General features: G+C 42.0%; 2 protein-coding genes across 2 annotated transcripts in view; both read left to right on the plus strand.

Moving 5' to 3' along the window:
• The window catches only part of AcCoAS (acetyl coenzyme A synthase), a gene marked incomplete at its 5' end in the record, with an annotated part of 21567 nt that extends 11669 nt beyond the window's left edge, over positions 1-9898 (plus strand). The window contains 9 exon segments of the mRNA XM_070129887.1: positions 268-279; positions 1058-1173; positions 1599-1791; positions 1976-2109; positions 3279-3468; positions 3945-4134; positions 4306-4397; positions 5372-5525; positions 5772-9898. Of these exon segments, the coding sequence (XP_069985988.1) occupies positions 268-279; positions 1058-1173; positions 1599-1791; positions 1976-2109; positions 3279-3468; positions 3945-4134; positions 4306-4397; positions 5372-5525; positions 5772-5977 (1287 nt within the window).
• A 3829-nt stretch (positions 9899-13727) lies between these two features.
• Positions 13728-16968, plus strand: LOC138864031 (uncharacterized). Its single transcript, XM_070129888.1, has one exon. The coding sequence runs from the start codon at positions 14338-14340 to the stop codon at positions 16966-16968; it is 2631 nt and encodes an 876-aa protein (XP_069985989.1). The 5' UTR covers positions 13728-14337.
• Positions 16969-22500: the final 5532 nt, after the last annotated feature.

The following is a 22500-nucleotide window of genomic DNA, read 5'->3' on the forward strand; positions in this document are numbered from 1 at the left end:
TGTGCAGTGGTGGTTGTCAAGAATAGATCACATATACCATATATCCCCTCAACCACCACTTCTCACTCTCTCACTGATGTAGGAATTCTGATTTAGCATTGCAAGCCAGCTGTGTGGTATGACTTGTGTGGTTTGTAATTTTTTTGTACTGCTACAGTCAGTCATGTCTCCTCTCCATATTCCTTAATGCTCCCTTCTCCTGCTGCTCCGTCTCCGATACACCATCGATATCAATCAATGTCCCTGCATTGGCCTCGGAATCGGCAGGGCAACTATAAGGTAGTGGTATATTCCTTACCAGTAGATCAAATGTGCATTGGTTTCTTGGCTTGTTGTCCTTGTATGTGTGTGAGTGTGTGTGTGTGTTTGTGTGAGATTGTGATTGTGTTTTTGTGTGGGTAAGATTAATTTGTTTTTGTTTGTCTGAGTATATGTACATGTGTGTGTTTGTGTACTATTTGTAGCCTTCCTTTGTTGAACTTCTTGCACATTACCTTCAGTGCTGCACTGCATATCCATAAGGATAATTGTTTTTATGTGGTTTAAGGTCAAACAGTAATAAGCCAAAATTCCACACAGTATTAAAGTAAATTCACTTTGCCTCCTGTAACTCCTTTTTTTGTACATAAGGGAACTCTAACTGGTGTCTTTGCAGGGTATTTATATTAGATTGTTTATGATTATTATGCACACTTTTATTACATTAAGGTACAACACTTGGATTCTGAGCTTACATTTCTTGTAGATACTATACATGCATTTGTTGTGTATGTCTGCACTTTTTTATTTTGGGATGGTTTCCTTTATTTCATAAAGGAATGTATATATTTATCCTTATTTTATTCAGAATGAACAAATTGATAATTTGCTTCAGAACTTTTTGATCAAGTCATAAATATATATTTGTGAAGAGCTTGTTTGATGTACCCAGGTAAATAATCAAATCTAGGTAATAACATTTTCAGTCAGTAGCAGTAATGAATAACACATGTAGTAGTTGAGTAGATTAGATAATTTATTTGTTCTTGTGATGACTTATAAGAGCCTCTGATTTTAGGTGACGTGGAATCCAGAGGTGGATGTGTGGTGGCATGATGCCCTGGCCTACATGAGTACAGAATGCCCTCCTCTGTGGATGGATACTGAAGACCCCCTCTTCATGCTGTACACCAGGTAACGTAGATTTACTGGTTATTGATAGTGTTGTTGTCTGTAAAGAGGTGGTTCCTTTGGGAGGAGTGCACAGAGAAGTAAATCATGATACAGTATAAGAACTGATGTGTCTATAGATTTGCATAATTTTCATTAACACTTTTTGGGGATGTTTGTTATTTCTCATTTGTGCTTTATTTAGGTATTCTATGATTGTTATCTTATTGGTTTGGTTGTTTTTGAACTTAAAATAAAAATGGACTTGCCATTTTATTTTGATGTGCTAATCTTGTTTTTTGTTTATCCACTTATTTTCATTCTTGTTCCTTTTAGGGATAAAGTATAAGGCTGTAGTTTTAGAACTTTATGCAGCTTATTTGTGCAAAATAAATTCAAATTGATATTTGTAAGCAGAGTTCTTATGAATTTTAAATTTCTTTGAACAGTGGCAGTACAGGAAAGCCAAAGGGTGTCTTACATACTATTGGAGGCTATATGCTGTACAGTGCAACCACCTTCAAATACAGTTTTGACTATCAACCAAACGACGTTTACTTCTGTACTGCTGACATTGGCTGGATTACAGGGCACTCATATGTAACATATGGTCCCCTGCTGAACAATGCAACTTCAGTATTGGTAAGTGTTGGAGAGATGCTATTGTCTTTTTTAAGCTCTGTTTATGTAAGGAATTATTACATCTATATATTTTTTTAAAAGTTTTTACTAGCTACATCTAGTTCATATTTTGTGGGTAATCCTGGTTTTGATTTTTTTTCACATTCAGATATAGATGAAATTGATATGTATCCTTTCTTCACAGTTTGAAGGAGTACCAACTTACCCACACACAGGGCGATTTTGGGAGATAATTGAGAAGTACAAAGTTAGCAAATTTTATACAGCTCCAACAGCTATCAGAACGCTTATGAAATTTGGAGATGATCCTGTTAAGAAGTAAGTAAACCTGTTGGATCCGGTTGCATCATGGTGCTGAAAATATGGGTATTGAGTTACATAAGTAGCCAACATTGTCGGTGTGTGGCATGTAGGCTGGGCGTGTGTGAATACCCATGAGTGGTGACAAGACTCTGTGTCTCCTCTTTGCAAAGTTATTTTGTGTTAACTTTTTTTTTTTTTTGCCATTTTCCAATATCCATATTTATCTTTTGATTTGCTTTATCTATAAGGAAATGACGTATTCTATTGAGCTGATTCTTTATCTTCTCTCTATGTAGTAAATAACTCTGATAGAAGAAATAAACATGGAACATTTGGTTATTTGTGTCATGTATTTTATTTTTTCGTAATTTTCAATTTTGCGCAATACAACCTGTGCCACCGGTCACAATGGCCATGAATATGGTGCACAGCATAGAAATGCCATCCTACCTGGAGCCGGTGCTCTTCCAGACATGGCTTATGCATGTTACAATCCACACGTTTATCGATGGGAGTAGTGATAAAGCCCCCTTCTAAGTGCCAAATGAGTCAAATCACATTTCAAGAGGTTTGTACACTTATGGTGAGTCCTTTCCGTCACCCTGGCCTACGCTTATGACAGCAATTTGGAATCACCCGGCCTGTAGCCATTTTAGCTGACGATGGCATGTTCACGTCACCCAGCCCTCAATCCATACTTTTCCATAATGAGCTCATAACATCATCTGGATTGTAGGGGTTAATGTTTGCTTGAGAAAAAAAGAAATGGGCTAAGATTGGGAAAAACAATAACAATGAAGATACAAGTTGTTGAAGAAAATAATGTGAGAGAGGAAATATATCAGCTGTTGTTATATTTCAACCTTAATTTATTTGGATTTACTTATTGAAAAAGTAAGATGAAATATTTGTCTTTCATCTTTTTATGTGGTTGAGATTTTCAGTATAGCTGAAAAAGTATTCATATATGACTAATAATCATTATATATATTTTTTTTCTGTAAATTAGAATATTTAGTGTGAACCCCATGACATATTGAGGTATGAACCCTACATTTTTTTCTGGAAGAAAATTATTTGGAAGAAGATAGGGCATTATGTAGATTTGTTTTTCTGCTATTCACTATTTTCCTGCTTTCATTTATTCCATCTCATGCATATCTATTTTTTGCTGTCCATTATAGGTATGACTTGTCAAGCCTTTCTGTCTTGGGGAGTGTCGGAGAACCCATCAACCCAGAAGCCTGGCTGTGGTACTATAAGGTAGTAGGAGACAGTAATGTGTCAATTGTGGACACCTTCTGGCAGACTGAGACAGGTGGTCATGTCATTACACCTCTCCCTGGAGCTACACCCTGTAAGCCTGGTTCTGCGGTAAGCAAGTTTTGAGTATTTTTGACCTTGTAAGGACTATCCTTGATATGTAAGTAAACTGTTAACATATTCCATATTACAATTTTTTATCAATGTTACTTCGCCCATCATTAAATGTAGGTTGAATCTGCTTGACATCTGCACAGTATATATATGTATATGTATGTATATATATATATATAGATAGATAAATAGATAGATAGATTAGATAGATTTTTCTATAACACATGGCCACTGATAGTATTATGTGTATTTACACAAAACTAATGATAATGATTCATGATGTAGATCATTATTGTCGTTGTATGTTTTTTGTTATTTTTTTAATTAGTTTTATAGTTAAGGCTTTTATTGATAGCATTATGAATGATAATGATGGTAATAATAGTAATACTAATAATATTTTTTAAATTATTATTATTGTTATTGTTATTCTTGTTATTATAGTTACTATTTATCAATTTTTTTCTGTACAGTGTTTCCCATTCTTTGGTGTTGATGTTGCGCTCTTGGATGAAGAAGGTGCTGAAATCAAGGGTGAGGGAGAAGGCTACCTTGTGTTCCGAAGACCCTGGCCAGGCATCATGCGCACAGTCTATGGAAATCACGAGCGTTTTGAAACTACCTACTTCAAAAAGTTCCCTGGCTTCTATTGTACTGGAGATGGTATGTGGAGTTATAAAATTGTGAAATATTTTCAGTGGATAAGGTGATTATTGTTTAGGTGTAATTAGCCATTATTTTAAAATTTCAATGCTTACCCTTATGGATGAGGGTGTAAATGCTTATATTCTATGTAAATAGATTATATTTTCATCCCTCTCCCTCCCCCATTAGGTGCCAGACGAGACAAGGATGGCTATATCTGGGTCACTGGCCGTATTGATGATATGTTGAATGTATCTGGTCATCTTCTGTCTACTGCACAGGTTTGTGATGCATCAAGTGATTTCTACTCTTAACTGCTTGCTGGTGTATAAGGAAAAAATATACAAGAATTACCTAGTGTCCCATATTCAGCAACCAGCAAAAAAGAAGTAGCATCCAAAGCACTAAATGTACAAGATATGTTGTGGGTTTGAGTTGTGGTTGAATTCAGCCCAGCAAACAAAGATATTCAGAGTATTTTCATTGATGATATTACAAATACAGGAATACAATACAGTTTTAATAATTCATAGTGAATTCAAATGAATAGCAATGTTGTTGACTACAAAGCCCACTAACGACGGGTGTTCCACATATGAGACACCCGAAAAAATAAACATTGCTGGGCGTCCCGCCAGTGTCATGCTGTATCGGGGCTTGCGCTCCGATGCAGCAGCGGGCCGCCTGGAATCTTTTATTTTCGGCTTCAAAATATACCAGCGTTAATGGGCTAACTGTCATACAAATGAAACTTGGAATATATAAGCCTTTCTTCCAGGCAGAGAGAATGTAAGCAATATTACTGGTATTATTTTGTAATTGATGATAATGAAATGTACAGAAAAGGTGTTTATCTCAAATGGTATCTATGCTTGTTATGACACACTTGGCCCATTTTCTGGATGACAAGTATCCATTTCATATACAGTTGACCAATGTAAAGTAGGCTTAGTCCCTTTTCAGCCTCATTTACTGAAAGATCATGTGTGATGCAATTAAAATAATAGACAGTGGAAAACATGTTTCTGGTTATGATTTTTCACTCAAGTGGCTGACTATGCTCAGTTGCATTGAGTGGGTAAAAGCCTTTGGGTATAAAGTCTCGGAGCTGAAAAAGAATGCCTTTCACCCAGTGAATATTTTACATGCCATCTTCATTATCTCAAGCTAGTTGTTTATTTTTTATCTCTTCTTATTTAACACTACTTTTTTTCTCACTTTATGTATTTAATTTCTTTTTACTTTATTTCTGTAGGTTGAAAGTGCCATGGTAGAACACTCAAGTGTGGCTGAATCAGCTGTGGTGGCAAGACCACATACTGTAAAAGGAGAGTGTCTTTACTGCTTTGTAACTCTGGCTGAGGGTTGCGAATTCTCTGATAAGCTTACAGCAGAACTCAAAAACAAAGGTAAGATGTACAAAAAAATAGTTGCATATACTTATTAGTGATTCTGAAAGTGTTTCAAATGTATTGCAAAACAAGTTATTCTGATACAATATCTGCAGGTAAATATTGGTATATTTTACACAAGAATTAGGATTGAGCTACTAATAATCACAATAAGCAGAATATGTTTTGGAATGTCTACCTTCAAATTTTTAGAATATTTATAAAATTAAAGTAATTTCTGTTTGGTCTTCCCCATTTTTACAGTCCGTGGCCGAATTGGTCCTTTTGCCACACCAGATTTCATCCAGCTAGCCCCTGGACTGCCCAAAACGCGATCAGGGAAGATCATGCGTCGTGTTCTTAGGAAAATTGCCGTGGGAGACCGAGACTTTGGAGACATCTCTACTTTAGCTGATCCTAGCATTGTGGAGGTCTTGTTTCAGCATAGACCAAAAGAGGGAAAGGTGTAGGGCGTGACAGGATGGGATTACACTCTGTATATTCTTGTTCATCTGGATTTCTTGGATATGTTTATAAGTTTGAAGTAACATTATTTTTTTTTTTGAACTACTCGGTAAATGACGACACTTTTATCTCTGTTTTTGATGATTTGATCAATGCAACATTGATAGTAGGATTATGTCATATTACCAAGTGAAGGTGTCAAATATTTCTGTTTGTACAGGGATTCATACCTAAACAACATTGGATTTCATGATTTAATGTAGCAGTTCAAGCTTTACTGGCATTTGAGGAGTAAAGCATCGGATGCTACCATTACTCTGTGTTAATCTCTTTGTGAATAAATTATTTCAAAATCTGTCCAGGAAAAAATAACAAAAACAATGCAACAGTCTTTGAATGTTGATACCTCACTGCTATAGGTTGTGGGATGTGATAAATGTATGTGAAGAAAATGGGAATTTTTGCAATCTTTATTTAGCTAATTTGTGACAATTAGCTACAAAATGTGGTGGATGAAATTTTGCAGTTTCTTCTTAATGACCAATGCTGCTTATCATTCCATTCTTTTAACTGAATACCAGTGAGTGGTCTTATACTAATGTTTATATATGTTCTATGTTAATTCAAGATAATTCAAGATTTTATCAGATATTAACATCAGTTTACAGAGTGATGGGAAGCTGGTTGGTTGAAGTCAATAAACAATGCATATCACTAGTGGGCCTCCTTTTTTACTGAATAGTAACAGATCCTCACTGCCGACCTTGGTAAGGTTGTAAATTATATTGTGGTAGAATTTATTAAATGAACGTATCCCTGTGCCATGTCCTGTGAGAATGATATTCACCCAGAGATTTTGCTTATTTTTGCTTATTTTTTTAGTAATAATATAAAATAAACAATAATCACAATTAAATAATTCACAATAAATATAAAACAAAACATTCGTTAACACAGAACTTGATAATATGGTGGCCCTCAGATACTGTGTCCCGTCCACATGTACACATGTATGTATCAGCTGTTGAAAGGGGGAAGGATAACGTGATCTCAGAAATATCCTGCTTCACTGGTATTGTGAATATTTGGTACTTAATACTTTCCTGCAATATGTTACCTTAAAAGATGTTATTTTTCTGGTTTATTTTATTTTTATTAGAATTAGTGAGATTTGGTACAAGTGTTCTATTTTATAAGAATAAAACTGAGTGAATATAAATTTATTTTTTAGGCCCTTGATATCCCAAGGTTAATAAACATGCTTGTGAGATCAAAAGGTATGTTCACAAAATTGATTTATTTTGCTAAGGCAAAATATTACTTATTCATATACATTCAATTCATTTAGAAAATTTTAGACTGATTCTGCTGGAAAGCATTCATGGAATGTTTGCATAGATTTTTCAAGTTTCAACAGCTGTATTGCTCACTTCCTCAATGCAGATTATTTATATACTAGCCATTTTACAAGAACATTGATTACTAATTGTACTTTCCGTGCAATAGAGTGATAGTAGTCGAGTATTATGAAATTTGTCCTGAAGTTGAATTTAATTATATAACTACAATGACTTAGTCAATAAAAGAAAGATGTTTAATGAGAAAAGGGCAGCTAGGGATAAAAAAGACATTATCATTTGTACAAAGTGGTTGTCCTCAGAATGCAAGAGTCAGTTCTTATGTAAACTGAATTAGTTTCATTAACAGAATGAGGAAAAAGTCTCTCCTGTATAATTTTGTCATTAGATGTTTTACAAGTATTCCACATCATTTATAAATAAATAAGATATTCTTCAATAGTCAACCTTACTTTTTGGACTGGAATTTCCATTTGGAGATTAAAAGAAGTGGAAGGGTATCAGTTAATGGACATTAAGAAAAGGCAGAATTTGTTCACCATGATTTTGTAATCATGCTCTCATATTTTATTTTGTTGTATAAAAAGAAAAAGGTAGACATTGTTGATGGATTTTTTTTTTTTTTTTTTGCCATAATATAAAAAAGTAAGGAAGACTTGTATATATTTATTCATTTGTGCTATATAGAAGTAAATTCTTTCAACTGTGTTTACTGTAGCAAGTTGATCTTCTGAACATATCTATGGCAAGTTGACTTATGTGAGCATAGTTGAGCACTAATGTTACTATTGTTGTATAACAGGGTGTCAAAATTAATATGTTAAAAACATATTGTTGTTAGCTTGGTATATAATGCTCTGTTAAGGCTGTGTCAGTGACATTTAAAAAGCAAAAATTAGAATTGAAGTACATATATACATGTACATAAATACATATGTCCATTTTTCAGTTCTAATAGATAGAAAATATAGTGACAGCTTTTCCATAAAGATCTTTATGTATGAGCAAAAGAATTCTGGAAAATAATTATTTCTTTTGAATTATACAAATTTCAACCTTCATAAATTTTAATGTTGAAAGGTATGAATGAGAATGAATATTTTCACTATACAAAAGATGTATTTGACCAGTATCTTCATCAGAAATACATGTATTTCTGACAAAGATATATTCGAAACTGGTACGTCTCTTGTATTGTGAAGATATTCATTTTCATTCATACCTTTCAACACTTGTCAACATGAATATGGTTCATTTATAAATTCTAATAAAATCTAAACCTGACATATGTGTTAAAGCAATTAAAATATTAGCAGCTTTAAGTAAGCACTGGTTGAATTGGGAAGATCTTAACCAAGGCTTACCAAAATGCTTCACATCTAGCCAGCTGAAAGAATTGAAGCATAATGTTTATCATGGACCAGTAATACAGCCCTTTGTGTAATTAACTAGTTTTCAGTCTTGTGATTGCACACATCCAGTAGAGTTTCTGAAGTATGAACAAGAAGAGCTGAGAATCTGAGCCCTGGTTTGGTGTAGGCTGACTCTTATCCAAAAATCGACAAGGGTTAGTGCCCCATCCGCGGTCTGGCTGACTACATGTTTTCTTTGGCTGAGAAGCATACTTTGGCAATCAAATTTCAGAAATTCTGTTGTGTAGAATTTGCACCAAACATAGATATAAAATGTGACCTAACATGCTTGGAAATACCTATTGGATAGGATTCACAAAGGGGATTTTCCATGCCAATATCACTAGGTGTAATGGTGTATTGCATTTTTTACTTTTATTTTTTATTTATTTAATATTTTTTCCTGATGAAGAAATTGTACTTACTGGCATTTATTTCTAGCATTTTAGTTAATTTATTTTAGTGCTATGCATTTCTTGTTCCCTCTCAGAAGATTACTAACTATGCCTTTAATGATAACCACCTTTTCCTGTCAAGGAATCAAAAAGCAAACTTCTCCGACTTCTTTTTTTATCTCTGATTGATTATAACTGATTTCTGCCATAATCCTGCATATTTATTTAAGCATGATTATTTTAGAGGAATGAAAATGATATATTGTTTAAGAGATATTTTTCACAGGATAGTGCAGCTTTCAGTGAATGAAGTGAATTTCATTTTATGTGACCTACTATATGGTTTGTGGAAGAACAAGCCAGAATGTCAATTGTAAATTTCACTGGCTTTCAAATGCTATCTTACAGGTGACAGATGTGAAGAAAGCTTAATAGAAACTGTAGAACTCCAGACAATACCTATATAAAAATGGAATTTATTGTAGTCATCAGTAAAGGATTGTAAAATTGTCAACTTTATACTGCACAAATGTTGAAAGTTCTAATATTTTATACATTCCAGTTTTACTGTTCCAATATTCTGTTAAATTTGGGTTGGCTTTTGAAAGTCTTGCTTAATTTTATAATCATAACCTACATTTATTTTATATATGGTGTAGAATTAATTTATTATGTAATGTAAAACAACGGAGAGGAAAATTAATATTATTTTTTAGTTACTGTTTGGGAAAATGTGATTGTGGAATAAATATCAGAGATGATTGTTGTTTTATTACTATACAGTGATTTCCACCCCATTCCTTTGCTCATTGTTGTTGTTGGGGGGGGGGGGCTTAGGAGATGGAGACTTAGGCCCTACCCCTACTTTTGGCCTCAGCCCTCGCCTCAAGCAATTTTGCATGGTCTTTTCTCCCTCCAGTTCTTTCGTTTCCATCCCTTCCCCTACTGCACACTCACCTCCACCTACCTTTGCATTTATTCCTCAGACACCAGTCCCCCCCCCCTCATAAGAAAACCTTTGTCTCGCAAAATTCTCCAACTCCCCTGCAGAAACTATGGAAGATATTCAAAGCTATATGCTTGAGACACAAAATTCCACAACACATGCTTCCTCCACACTCGAAGTGACTGCAGATATCCATCTCCTCCTCATATTCCACCTACACCCCTTCCTCCTACTCCCTCTCAACACAACCTAACCCCCTCAATTCCGCCTACTACTGATGTCCATCCTCCTGATATCCAGCCTCCTCCTCCTCATATTCCCCCTACACCTTCCCAACACAACCCATCCCCCTCAGCTCCAACTACTGCCAATATCCATCATCCTGACACCCATCCTCTTCCCACTCATATCCCCATACACCACTTCCTCCTTTTCCCTTCCAACACAAACCACCCCCCTCAACTCCAACTACACGTACATTCTCCCTCCCTCCATCCCCTCGTATCATTTCCATTCCATCCTGGATACACACGTGAAACCCTTATGTAATTCCCTTACCTAGACCCACTATAGCCAATTCAAACAACAACAACAACTATACCCATCTTTAACCTTTCAAGATTACTCTAGATAGTTGACACAGCAACTATCACCTTTCACCCCTCCTTTAATATACTTTCCCACAGTGCTATATGACCTTAGATGTCTAGCACAATTATTTTGCTTTTTAACCATTAACCATCATGGGCAATAATGATGTTTTACCCTTATCATGGGTATTAAGGCTGGCCTCTTCATCAACTAGCTTATCTAAATTTGATATTGGTTTTCCAACCCCCGCCTCTCCTCTGCCCACGGCTCCGACCACTGATACTAATGACCCCTCCTTGATGCCTACTGACAACTGTTGTCCATTCAGAACTACCCACCCAGGTCATTTCTCAACCTTCAGAATGCACCCCTTCCTCTCTCCCAGTGTTCTCCACTCCATCTACTTCACCACTGTCTAGCCCAGTGTTGTCCAAACATGAGTAACCATCCAAGCCTTTTCTTGCCTACATACTTTGTTCTTGATGTGTGACTTGAATGGACTCCTCTTAAGATATCCATATTACACATTTTTAAAAATTATTATACTGCCTACAACTGAATGGAAAGCTGTGACACAATAAAGACCATGTATCCCAGTTGAGTTGCATATTACTGCTAGATCTGACATGCAGTATTATTCCCCTTACAGTTCTAGAACACCATTCCTTTATATATTTTTTCACTTTCCCAATACTTTACTGAAACTGGAATATGCTCTTTATCGTCATGGGGGGAGACTGAGGCCCAATGTGGGGATCACCCCTGCCTTGTACAGGACTTTTGCCTGTCTCAACTAATTTTACACGGTCTTTTCTTCTTTACCCCTTTCTGCCCATATCCTAAAGTGTGACCCATGCTGAAAGGATGAAAAACCGGCTTTGTCAGTCCTGAACAGCCTTCGTACTCCATTTGCTGTTTCCTCTTCATCCATTTCACTACCTTTCACGGAGCTTGGTACAGACTTCCTTCAGATCAAGTACGAAGGGAACAAATGTAATAAAGCAATTTCTGAAAATGACTGTAAGGTACTTGTATACATCAGTTAGTGTTTGATACTATTGCAAGTTTCTTTGACAATATCTCATTAAATTCTTCGATCATGGTTAATTAAAGTTTTTATTTCCATGTAAGACCATATAACCAGTGTAATCACTGGTTGTTTAGAGACACTAAAATAGTAGAAAAGGTATGAATGAGACTGGACATCTTCACAATACAAGAGATGTATTTGACCGTTTTCTATTACGTCTTCATCAGAAATACATACATAAGAGTTCAGTTCAGTTCAGTTAGATTTGCGAAGACATGCTTCGGCCGGGCCTTTTCTTTGTAGTGGCCCGGCCTGTGTTAACTATTTCTAAATGCTCGCCGGATTTTAACTGGCTCGGAGCTGAAGGTGGCAATACTTGCTCAGCCAAGCAGTCCATCAGGAAACAACGTCGATTCTTGACACTGGATCTTGCGTCTTGTGAAGAAATCCCGGGGAGGGGCAGACCACTCGCCACTCATACCGTGAGAAGGATGAAACGTATCCGTGTTGACAAATGTAGAAAAAGTATGAATGAGACTGGCTATCTTCACAATACAAGAGATGTATTTGACCGGTTTCGATTATGTCTTCATCAGAAATACATACATAAGAGTTCAGTTCAGTTAGATTTGCGGAGTCATGCTTCGCCCGGGCCTTTTCTCTGGAGTGGCCCGGCCTGTATTAACTATTTCTAGTTAACTCAGATGTTTTCTTTGAACTGCATGCTTATCGCGGTGGCTGGATTGCAAGCAAGCGATCCAGCTCCCACGGGGTAAGCATGTTGCAGACCCTTTTTACCAGCCCGGCGGCTGTGGTGGGTGGTCCCTGCCTCAGAAATTGTGTGTGTACACAATTCTGCAAGTAATATAACAGGGTGGCGTTAGGCTCGCCGCACTGTTTGCATAACCTCGCAGTCTCTTTGTCAATAATTTGCCAAGCGCATTGGTAACCTAGTCTTAGTCTGAATAGTATGACTTCGGTACCTCTTTTTGTGTTTGGAGGAAGGGCCAGTGGTTCATAGCCTGAAGTATCTGAGTACCACTTGGCAGCGAGCGATTTTGTGATGTTTTCTCTATGTGCTATAACGATCATGGAGGATGGGGGCATACCCCTGCCCTTTTCGGCTAGTTTATCAGCAAGCTCGTTCCCTTGTATGCCTATGTGGCTTGGGACCCAGTTTATGATGATTCTTCCACCCTGACTAAGGATTCTTTGGGCTATGTTTAGTAGTGTTGTCTAGAGGTAGATGTTATCTGGGGGCATGCTATACTGTAAGCTGTCAATAGTTGCTCTTGAATCTTTGTGAATGACAACGTGTCCTCCCCTCAGGGACGCGTGTGTCAGTGCTTCCATGATCGCAACCGTTTCAGCCTGAAGCGTTGAGGCATTGTCAGTGACCCTAATGGACGCTGTGGTATCCTTTGTTGATAAGCCGGCGCCTGCAGTATGGTTTATTGGATCCACGGATCCGTCCGTGTAGTATCTTATACTACACGGCGGAGTTATTTGATCAATGACCCTTTGTGTTTGTGCCTGTATGCTAGGCATGGAATATTGATCTTTTCTCATTGTGAGATTTAGAATTGAGAGTTCGATCATTTCGTTTGCCCACGGCGGGGGTTCTTTGTAATCAGGGTGAGGGGAGTCCATACCCTTGGCAAGCAATGATTCAAACAACTGGTAATCTTGTTGTAGGCGTCTGAGAACTCTTTGTCTTAGATAGGAGTTTCTGGGTGCCTGCAGGACCTTGGAAAGGAACTGTGCTGCCATTAGATGAATTCTGGTGTCCATGGACGGTAAATCAGCTTCCATGAGGAGGTTGATGTATGAGTGTTTACCAGCACACTCGAATGCTACTTCTGGTTGGTGACATGAAGTCGCACCAGAGGTAGTTACCCGCCAGCCGCCATTCGAGATAGGTGTCCGTAGCTCCTGTTATTTCTTTAAATAAACTTATACCCGCATACCTGCGTTTGCTCTCATCACCTCCAGCTCCTACATGGCGCAGTGAGTAGGATGAGTACCGAGGATATTTCGGAGGTGCCCGTTAGCAACAGGGCGTGGTATTTGTGCAAGCAACCAGTGAAACAAAAGATGGGAGAGCTGACCATGTGCAGTCACCGGCCAGATCACTGGTGCCTCCTATAGCATTCCCTGGGCAGTTCTCACCCAGTCCTGACTTCACTCCGACCCCAGCAAGGACGGCTTGGCCAGTAGCTCAGAATCAACGGCCACCGCTCCCACCGTCAGGGCCAGGAGGAGCAACTGTTGGCATGTCGCCGTCAGCCTTTGAATCGTGGGCCGTTAGTGTGGAGGACTACGGCAACATTTGCGGATGGATGCCGCCATTGGCCGCCTCCTACGTAAGACTCCTGTGCAGCGGCGAGGTACAACAGCGTATTGACGCTCGTGTGAACAGGCAGGAATTCCGGCTACTATCAACCACAGCAGCAGTCGACACAGTAAGAAGTGTAGTGATCGGGCCTCGGTGTGTGGTCGGTGCATGGTCCGATTTTTTCACATACTCGCAAGCTCCTAGTGACACCATATGTGCATACGTATCGAAATGTGGAGCCATGGCAGGTGAGTGTAAATTCCAGTGCCCTAAGTGTTGATGCTCCTTAGATGAGTACATGTTTGGTAAAAAAGTGGCAATGGGTCTAAGCGACCGTAGCATGAAGGCAGAAGTGCTAAGGTGCATCCCCCGCCTTGAATCAGTGAATGACATAATTCGTACGTGTGAGGTAATAGAGTCTGCTGAAAAAGCAGCAGGTCGCAGTGCCGTAGGTAATGTGGCAAGTGTGTTGGCTACGCAGGTCCCGGTCATGAAGTCACCATCCCCCTCCCCGGACCCCACACATATTGAAGTAGCAGCGTCAGGTGCATCATGTCGACCTAACGACCAGCAATCTTCACGTTACACTGGAGCTAGACGTGGTCGTAAACGCTGCAGGGGATGCGGGGACAGTGACTGTCGAGGAGACCGCCAATGTCGTGCCTTTGGGGTTGTTTGCCGCTCGTGTGGACTTAAGGGGCACTTCTGGCGCCAGTGCCGAACCCTCACCCCAAAAAGCAGTGCTGTTACAGTAGGGAGTGTGGACACATTGGCATCCTTGTCTGTTATAGTTGTCTGTGGTAACCTTCGCGCCAGGTGCTCGACCATGGCTGTGGCAGACACTGGCGCCCAGGTGTCCATGGCAGGGCGCACATTATTGAACAATCTTGGCATCCTGCAGCACCAACTACAACCAGCACCTGTAGCAGTCAATCATGTTGCTGGGGGTGGCGTGCGTCTCCTTGGAAGCTTGATCTGCCAGCTTGTGGGTCCTGTTACTACGAATGAACGCATTTTCTTTGCAAACGGGGTCGAGCGTCTCTACCTGTCTCTCGGAGCATGTAAGTCGTTATGTCTAGTACCGCCTGAGTTCCCATGCCACTCAGTATCCATCTGTTCGGTAGCACCCATAGACATCCCACAGGTCCCAACACGTCCAGAGGAGCCACCTTACGAGCTGGTAGAAGAGAATGTGGACCGTCTAGAGAAATGGTTCCTAGAACACTTTGGGCGCACGGTATTTGCTGTGGGACGTGCACCCCTCCCAGAAATGCAAGGTCCGCCACATCACATCCACCTGCGTTCAGATGCACGCCCACATGCAGTCCATGTCCCAGCTACAGTGCCACACCACTTCTACGATGAAGTGCGACAACAGTTAGATGATATCAAAAAGGGAATCATTGAAGCAGTACCTGCTGGTGAACCAACTGAATGGTGTTCACGAATGGTGGTTGTACCCAAGAAGGACGGAAGACCCCGTAGGACAGTCGATTTCCAGCGGCTCAATCGGGCGAGCATGAGAGAAACACACCACACAAGGCCCCCCTTTGACCTCATCACTAGTGTGCCAAAGCATACCTTCAAGACTGTAGCTGACGCATACTCTGGGTACCATCAAATACCACTTGACAAGGAGAGCCGCAAATTAACAACATTCATCACCCCATGGGGTCGATTCAGATACTGTAGATCTCCTATGGGACACTGTGCTGCACAGGATGCATTTACTAAACGCCTCGGTGACATAATCAGCACTGTGCCCAGAAAGATGAAGTGTGTTGATGATATGCTGTTGTACGACGGGAGTATTGCTAAGGCATTCTGGCACACATATGACTTCCTGCTAAAGTGCATGGAGAATGGTGTAACCCTGAGACCAGACAAATTTCACTTCTGCAAAAGAAGCGTTACATTCGCTGGGTACGTTCTTGATTGGGAAGAATACCAACCCAACAAGGACCTCGTCAGGAGCATTATGGAGTTCACAATGCCTATCCGGCCCACTTTAACCGATGTCCGTGCATGGTTTGGTTTAGTCAACCAAGTGGCACCATTCCTGGCAGTGGCCCCCATCATGGAGCCCTTGAGAGAGCTCCTAAAGAAGCCAGTAGCGAAGTCGGTGTACTGGGACGAACAGCTGCAAGCCATATTTTCATCGGCAAAGGATACCATTGGACAGCTGGCTGCTGCAGGGTTACGCTACTATGACGTCTCACGTTCAACGGCCGCATTCACTGACTACAGTTGCCAGGGTATTGGATTTCTTGTCATGCAACAGTACTGCCAGTGTATATCTCAGGAGTCACCGCTGTGCTGCACAGGCGGGTGGAAACTAGTGTTGTGTGGTAGCAGGCACCTAACGGCTGCAGAAAAAAACTACAGTACCCTCGAAGGGGAAGCCCTTGATATCGCATGGTGCCTCAAGAAGGCGCACCTCTTTCTACTGGGCTGTAGGAACCTCACATTCATCACCGACCACAAAGCTCTCACCAGAATTTTTGGTGATGAGGAACTAAAGGACATCAACAACCCTCGTATTTTGAACCTTAAAGAGAGGACGCTCATGTACTCCCGTATCAAATACCTGAAAGGCAAGACGAACTGTGCAGCAGATGCATTGTCTCGGTACCCAATGCTGTTGGGCCACCCACAGGAGTCCGATGAAGCCGATGATGAACTGGTGTGTGCAACCATAGTAGCAGCTGTATCAGAAGCAGTTGAAGGTGATGGAGGGCGTGTTGTGGACATCCAACAGGTCGAAGAGGAAGCAGCCAAGGATGAAGAATACCGGTTGCTACATGAATGTGTGTCCAACGAGGGCTGGACTGACCGGAAGGACATAGAGCCGCTTGCTCTACGGCCATATTTCAGGATGCGTCGTCACTTTTCATGTCAAGGAAATCTTATCTTGTACACCAATGATTAGAAACAACCACGTCTGGTTATCCCCATGGCCCTCAGATGTACTGTGCTCACTAATCTCCTCACAGGTCATCAGGGTAGAGACTCTATGCTCCGCAGAGCACGCCAGTCAGTCTACTGGCCTGGCATTGATGCTGAAGTGGAACAGAAGCGGCGCCAGTGCCAGGTATGTGAGACATGTGCCCCTTCCAACCCAGCAGAAACGCTCATGCCAACACCATCCCCCCAGTACCCATTTCAGCAGGTCGTAGCAGACCTGTTCCAGCTCAACGGCCAGAACTACATTGCCTACGCCGATAGATTGACAGGTTGGTTGGAAGTGGAACATCTACCAGGGGACACCACAAGTGCATGTCTCATAGTTGTCTTCAGGAGGTGGTTCAGGCGATTTGGAATTCCAGAGGAGCTGTCATGTGATGGGGGTACAAATCTTATCAGCCAAGAATCAAGGAGTTTTTTCGATGCGTGGTGTGTGCGGCTAAGAATTTCGTCGGCTCACTATCCCCAGTCCAACGGACGTGCAGAAGTGGCTGTCAAATCCATTAAGAGGATATTACGAGGCAACACTATGATGAATGGATCTCTAGACACTGATGCCGCCGCTAAAGCCCTCATGCAATACCTCAACACCCCTCTACAGAACTCTGATGCTTCTCCAGCCCAGCTGCTGACTGGGCGTCAGTTAAGAGATGCCATCCCAGTAGACAGCTCGAATTATAGGGTCAGCGAGCAGTGGTCTCGGTTAATGAGGAGCCATGAACGAGCCTTGCAACAATTGGGAAAAAATGCCTCATTAAGACACGTGTCAGCCCATGTCCCCACGCCCATTGAACCAGGAAAACGCGCCCGTATCCAGAACCCCAGCAGCGGGCGTTGGGACCGGTTGGGCACCATTGTAGAGCTGACAGCACCCCGACAGTATTTGGTAAGGCTTGATGGCAGTGGAAGAGCCACAATAAGAAACAGACGGCACCTCCGTCCTCTCATGAGTGAAACCCAGACCCAATCACAAGACGGAAGAAGCAGTAATCCAGTACCCCCTTCCACCGCTGCAAGACCGAGACGCGTCAGACGTGCCCCGCAACATTTGAATGATTATATAATTTATAATGTCACGGAATGAGGAACTACTCAGGAATCTTTTTCTTTCTTTTGTATGTGTAAAACACATGGATATTTTGTTCAATTTTATATTGCCTCTGTTTACTCTCACCACCGTATATGTTCATTACACAAGCTTAAATGACTGTTATTAAATCCTTTTGTACTCTTATATTTTGTACGGTAAAACACGAGCATTTTGTTCAATTTTATATTGCCTCTGTTTACTCTTACCGCCGTATATGTTCATTACATAAGCTTAAATGACTGCCTGTGTAATTAAGGGGGAAGTGTATGAGTGTTTACCAGCACACTCGAATGCTACCTCTGGTTGGTGACATGAAGTCACAACAGAGGTAGTTACCCGCCAGCCGCCATTCGAGATAGGTGTCCGTAGCTCCTGTTATTTCTCTAAATAAACTTATACACGCATACCTGCGTTTGCTCTCATCACCTCCAGCTCCTACAGTTGATGACCTTTGTCCACTTAGGTGCACCTAGAATTATCCTGGCTGCTTCGTTTTGTATTGTTTCCAGTTTTTCTTTTAATGTTGTACTGGAAGGGAAGCAATGAGGGCGACAGATGCATAGTCAATAATAGGACAGACAGCATGTACACAGAATGATCTTAGTACTTTGTGTCCTGCTACTATGTGTCTCCCTGTCATGACTTCCATGACTGACAGTCTTTCTTTGGTTCTGTCAAGCAGGTATTGGATCTCCTTTTTGAAAGTGAGTGTGTCCTATCCATACACCAAGGTATAGTTAGTCCTTCACCCATTCCAGATCCAAACCCTGTATAGTGAGTTTTTTGTTTCTGACATTAGTTGTCAGAGCCATTGCTTGGATTTTGCTGCTGATATTTTTAGACCCGTCCTACAACACTCTTCAGACACCAGGTTCAGACAAAGCTGAGCTCTAGTTAGGCAGTGATTGCCAGAGGCTATGATTGCCAAGTCATCTGCATAAGAGATGATCTTGCATCCCTCTGGCAGGTGAATGTCGAGTATGTTGGACATGAGGGTATTAAGCAGGGCTGGACTAAGAACCCCTCCCTGAGGAGTTCCATTTTCAAGTGGCATGTGCTGTGAGAGGTGGCCTTGAAATCTGACATTTGCTGACCTATTTTTAAAATAGTCAGCTATCCAGGCCAAGAGTCTGCCTTTGACTCCTTTGTGGATTAGGGTCTCTTGAATGGCAAGCCAGTTCAAAAACCTTCAGGTCAAGGAAGACAACCACGGCGGGCGAGGTGCAGATTGTACTTTAAGAGTGTGGAAATGCTATGAGCAGTGCTCTTACCTCTTGTGAACCCGTGCAGGTGTTCATGAGGGGGACCCGTTTTCCATCCGAGCCTGTTGAGTACCATCTTCTCAGCTGTTTTACCCAGGCAGCAGAGAAGAGAGATGGGACGGTACTTGCCAGGCTCCTTTGGTTTTGGGATGGGAACTATTGTGGCTTGTTTCCAGCTCTGGGGCACCGTGGCTGTTTGCCAGGATTTGTTGATAACCTGCAAGAATGCAAGTTCTGCAAGGCCTAAATGCGAAATGATGGGGTGGGAGATCCTATCAGATCCCAATGCTGACCCAGAACTGGATTTGTATGATTTTCTTAGTTCCCTAAGAGAGAACAAGGGATCCGTTTCATCAGCTTCGAGTGCCTTGTCTCTTATGAGAGCGTCTTTCTTTGTTGTTTTTCTCTCATTATTGGAGGCAGATTGTTGGTGCTTGTTCTGGCTGAGAACTCAAGCACAAATCTGTTAGCCTCTGATTGTGGGTCATGATGAGTGCATTTCGGGGCTTGGCGGCTTGTCGCTTGCCTGACCCGTTTCCACAACTCTGTAAGGCTGGTCTGGTGCCCAAAAGTTTGGCACCATTAACCATTTTTCCTGCCTTACTCTGTTGGCAGTTTCCTTGGCATCCACGACAGCTTCCCTCAACAGGGCCAGATTGTCGGGAGATCTTTGCCGTCGGAAGTTTTTTCTGCACATATTAACCCTGTGGTTGACCTCTTTGATCTCGTCAATATAGTACCAAGCGTCTTTGTGAGTTCTAGGCCATGGGCGAGTTTTGGGGATGGTTTGTGAGGCTGCCTGGTTTATGGCCTGGATTAGCCTTGCCTCTAGCACATCCACATTTTCATTATTGTTGTTGGGTTCATTGTCTTTCAGACATCGAGCCAAGCCTTCCTGGAAGGCAAACCAGTAGGCCTTGTCTGTTTAGGAATGTGATGTGGTCTTTGGGCTGGACCTGCATCCATTAGTGTGGTGACTATGCCGTAGTGGTCACTAGTAACCGTATCATCGACACACCACCGAATTCTCTCCACCATTGTTGCAGTGGCAAAGGTGAGGTCTAGGACCCCTCCCTTCACATGCGTTGGTTCTTTGGTGTTGAGAAGAGCGATCTCAGGGAACGTCTCAAGCACTTCTGCTATGTGAATGCCTGCCGCGTTCGGCCTTTTGCGGAGATTCAGCATAGCTATGTGTGCATTGGTCTCCCCCTATGATCACTCGGTCTTGTGCTGCAGTAGCACAGACCTGGTTCAGATCTAAGCTCTCATACAGTGGTTTGCTATATTATATATTTTTATAGGGCCCCCAGGTAGCTGAATCTCAACAGCAAGAGATTCAACACCATCTCCACAGTGCAGCGGGTTGGCTATTAAGGAGCACGGGATAGCTTCTTTTACCAGGGTCATCAGGCCTCTAGCTTAAGGCTCTACTGAGGGGTGTAGAGCCTAGGTTGGAAGTGCCACCTCGGGTCAAGGGACGAGACTTTGGCTGCACAGACTTGGCCTGCAGTGGAGGCTTCTGCTGCACAGTTTCAGCCTGTCCTGACAGACTAGCTGGGGTTTCACGTAATGCTTCTCCCGAAGCTAGCCTGCCATCCAAGGATTTAGGGAGGGGAGCGCTGCTCGTTTTCGGTTTGGAGGCTTCTAGCTTCCTTCCCTTCAGAGCAGCCACAGTTTGGATCATAGCCGTCATTGCGACCTGCACTGCTTTCTCCGCCTCCTCACTGGTCCTCCCCAAGGCTGTTGCTACTGCAGAAACTACAGCACTCAACAGGAGAGTCATATCTTTCTCGTCAAAGAATAGATTATCCTCTACTGGGGGGACCATTGCTGTGGTCTTTGAACCTTTTTCCCTTTGGTTCTTTTTTGTTTTCTAGCCACTAGCAAGCTCGGGGAATTCCTCTCTGTTAGAGGTATCCAGTTTTTGCTGTGGGGGCGACTCCTTCCTCTTAGGAGGTCGGGGAGTCTTTTCTCTTTTGTTTTGACCCCAGACGTAGGTGCCTGGGGGCGCAGGGACAAAGTCAGGACGCTTTTTGGCTAGCTCCTGCTTTTTAATAACTGCCTGTTTCCTGACAGAGCAAGCCAGGCTCCAGGCATGATGCTTCTTGGCACAGTTTGGACACTTGGCTGTTGTGTCCTTCTGGCCATCTTTGTGTGCCTTGATACACACTTCTGTTTCGTGTGCCTCGCTGCATACACCACATTTGGCTTTGACCTTGCAGTTGGCCTGGCGATGCCCAAATTTCTGGCACGTGAAGCACCTCAAGGGCTCTGGCACATATGTCCTGAGCTTGTATGAGCCCCAGTTACCCAGATCAAGGGTGGTGATTGGGGCTCCCTTGAGGATAACCAGGACTTGCCTGGTTGGAAACTTCCCGTTGGTCATGCGGGAAGCCTCCACCACTTGTGGGAGAGACGTGATCACCACATCGGACCCTAGTGGGAAACCAAGTAGCACCATCTTGGTCTTTTTCTCTTGGGAGGTCAGTGGTGAAATACACACTTTCCTCCCGTCTTTTAGCACCTTGGTTTCCTGCAGGAAGTTCATGGTGGCTTTGTCTTTGGGGGAAATGATCATGCCCTCATCTCTACAGATTCGGATTGAGAGTGACGTTTCTTTCCTTCTCCAATGCCCTAACCAGTTGGTATGCATTGTCGAAGTCTTCAGTTTTTTTGGTACCTTTAACCGCGTTAGTCGATTTGGGATGTGCTCTGCCTCTTCTTCAGAGTCAGTTTCCACCCTTCGTCACTTCACGCCTCCCTTTTGCAGGGGTTTAAGGCCTTTAGAAGTGGGGGCAGCTGGTTTGGCTGGTTCAGTTAGAGCCCCTTCTTGACTGAGGGAGTTCTGAGGAGGTTTTACTCAGTCTGGTGTACATGGACAGACTTTATGGTTGGTGTTTCTGTCTTGTCCTTGCTCGGTTCAGTGGGCCGGACACGTTCGGCCTGCTTTTGGTTTTTCTTTCGCCCCCCTGCAACCTTGAAAGGCTCCAGGGTGACAGCCATGTTTTGATTCATTTTGTGGTCATGGAGAGAGTATAAAACAGATTGGTCCCCTTTCGGGGACTATCCTTATACCTGCTCTCAAGGTGAGGTCTTAAGAAGGGCCTCAAAAAAAGCTCTGTTCCCACCACTCGACCCTTCAGCA

Source organism: Penaeus vannamei, chromosome 14, assembly GCF_042767895.1.
Source record: "Penaeus vannamei isolate JL-2024 chromosome 14, ASM4276789v1, whole genome shotgun sequence".
Lineage (NCBI taxonomy): Eukaryota > Metazoa > Arthropoda > Malacostraca > Decapoda > Penaeidae > Penaeus > Penaeus vannamei.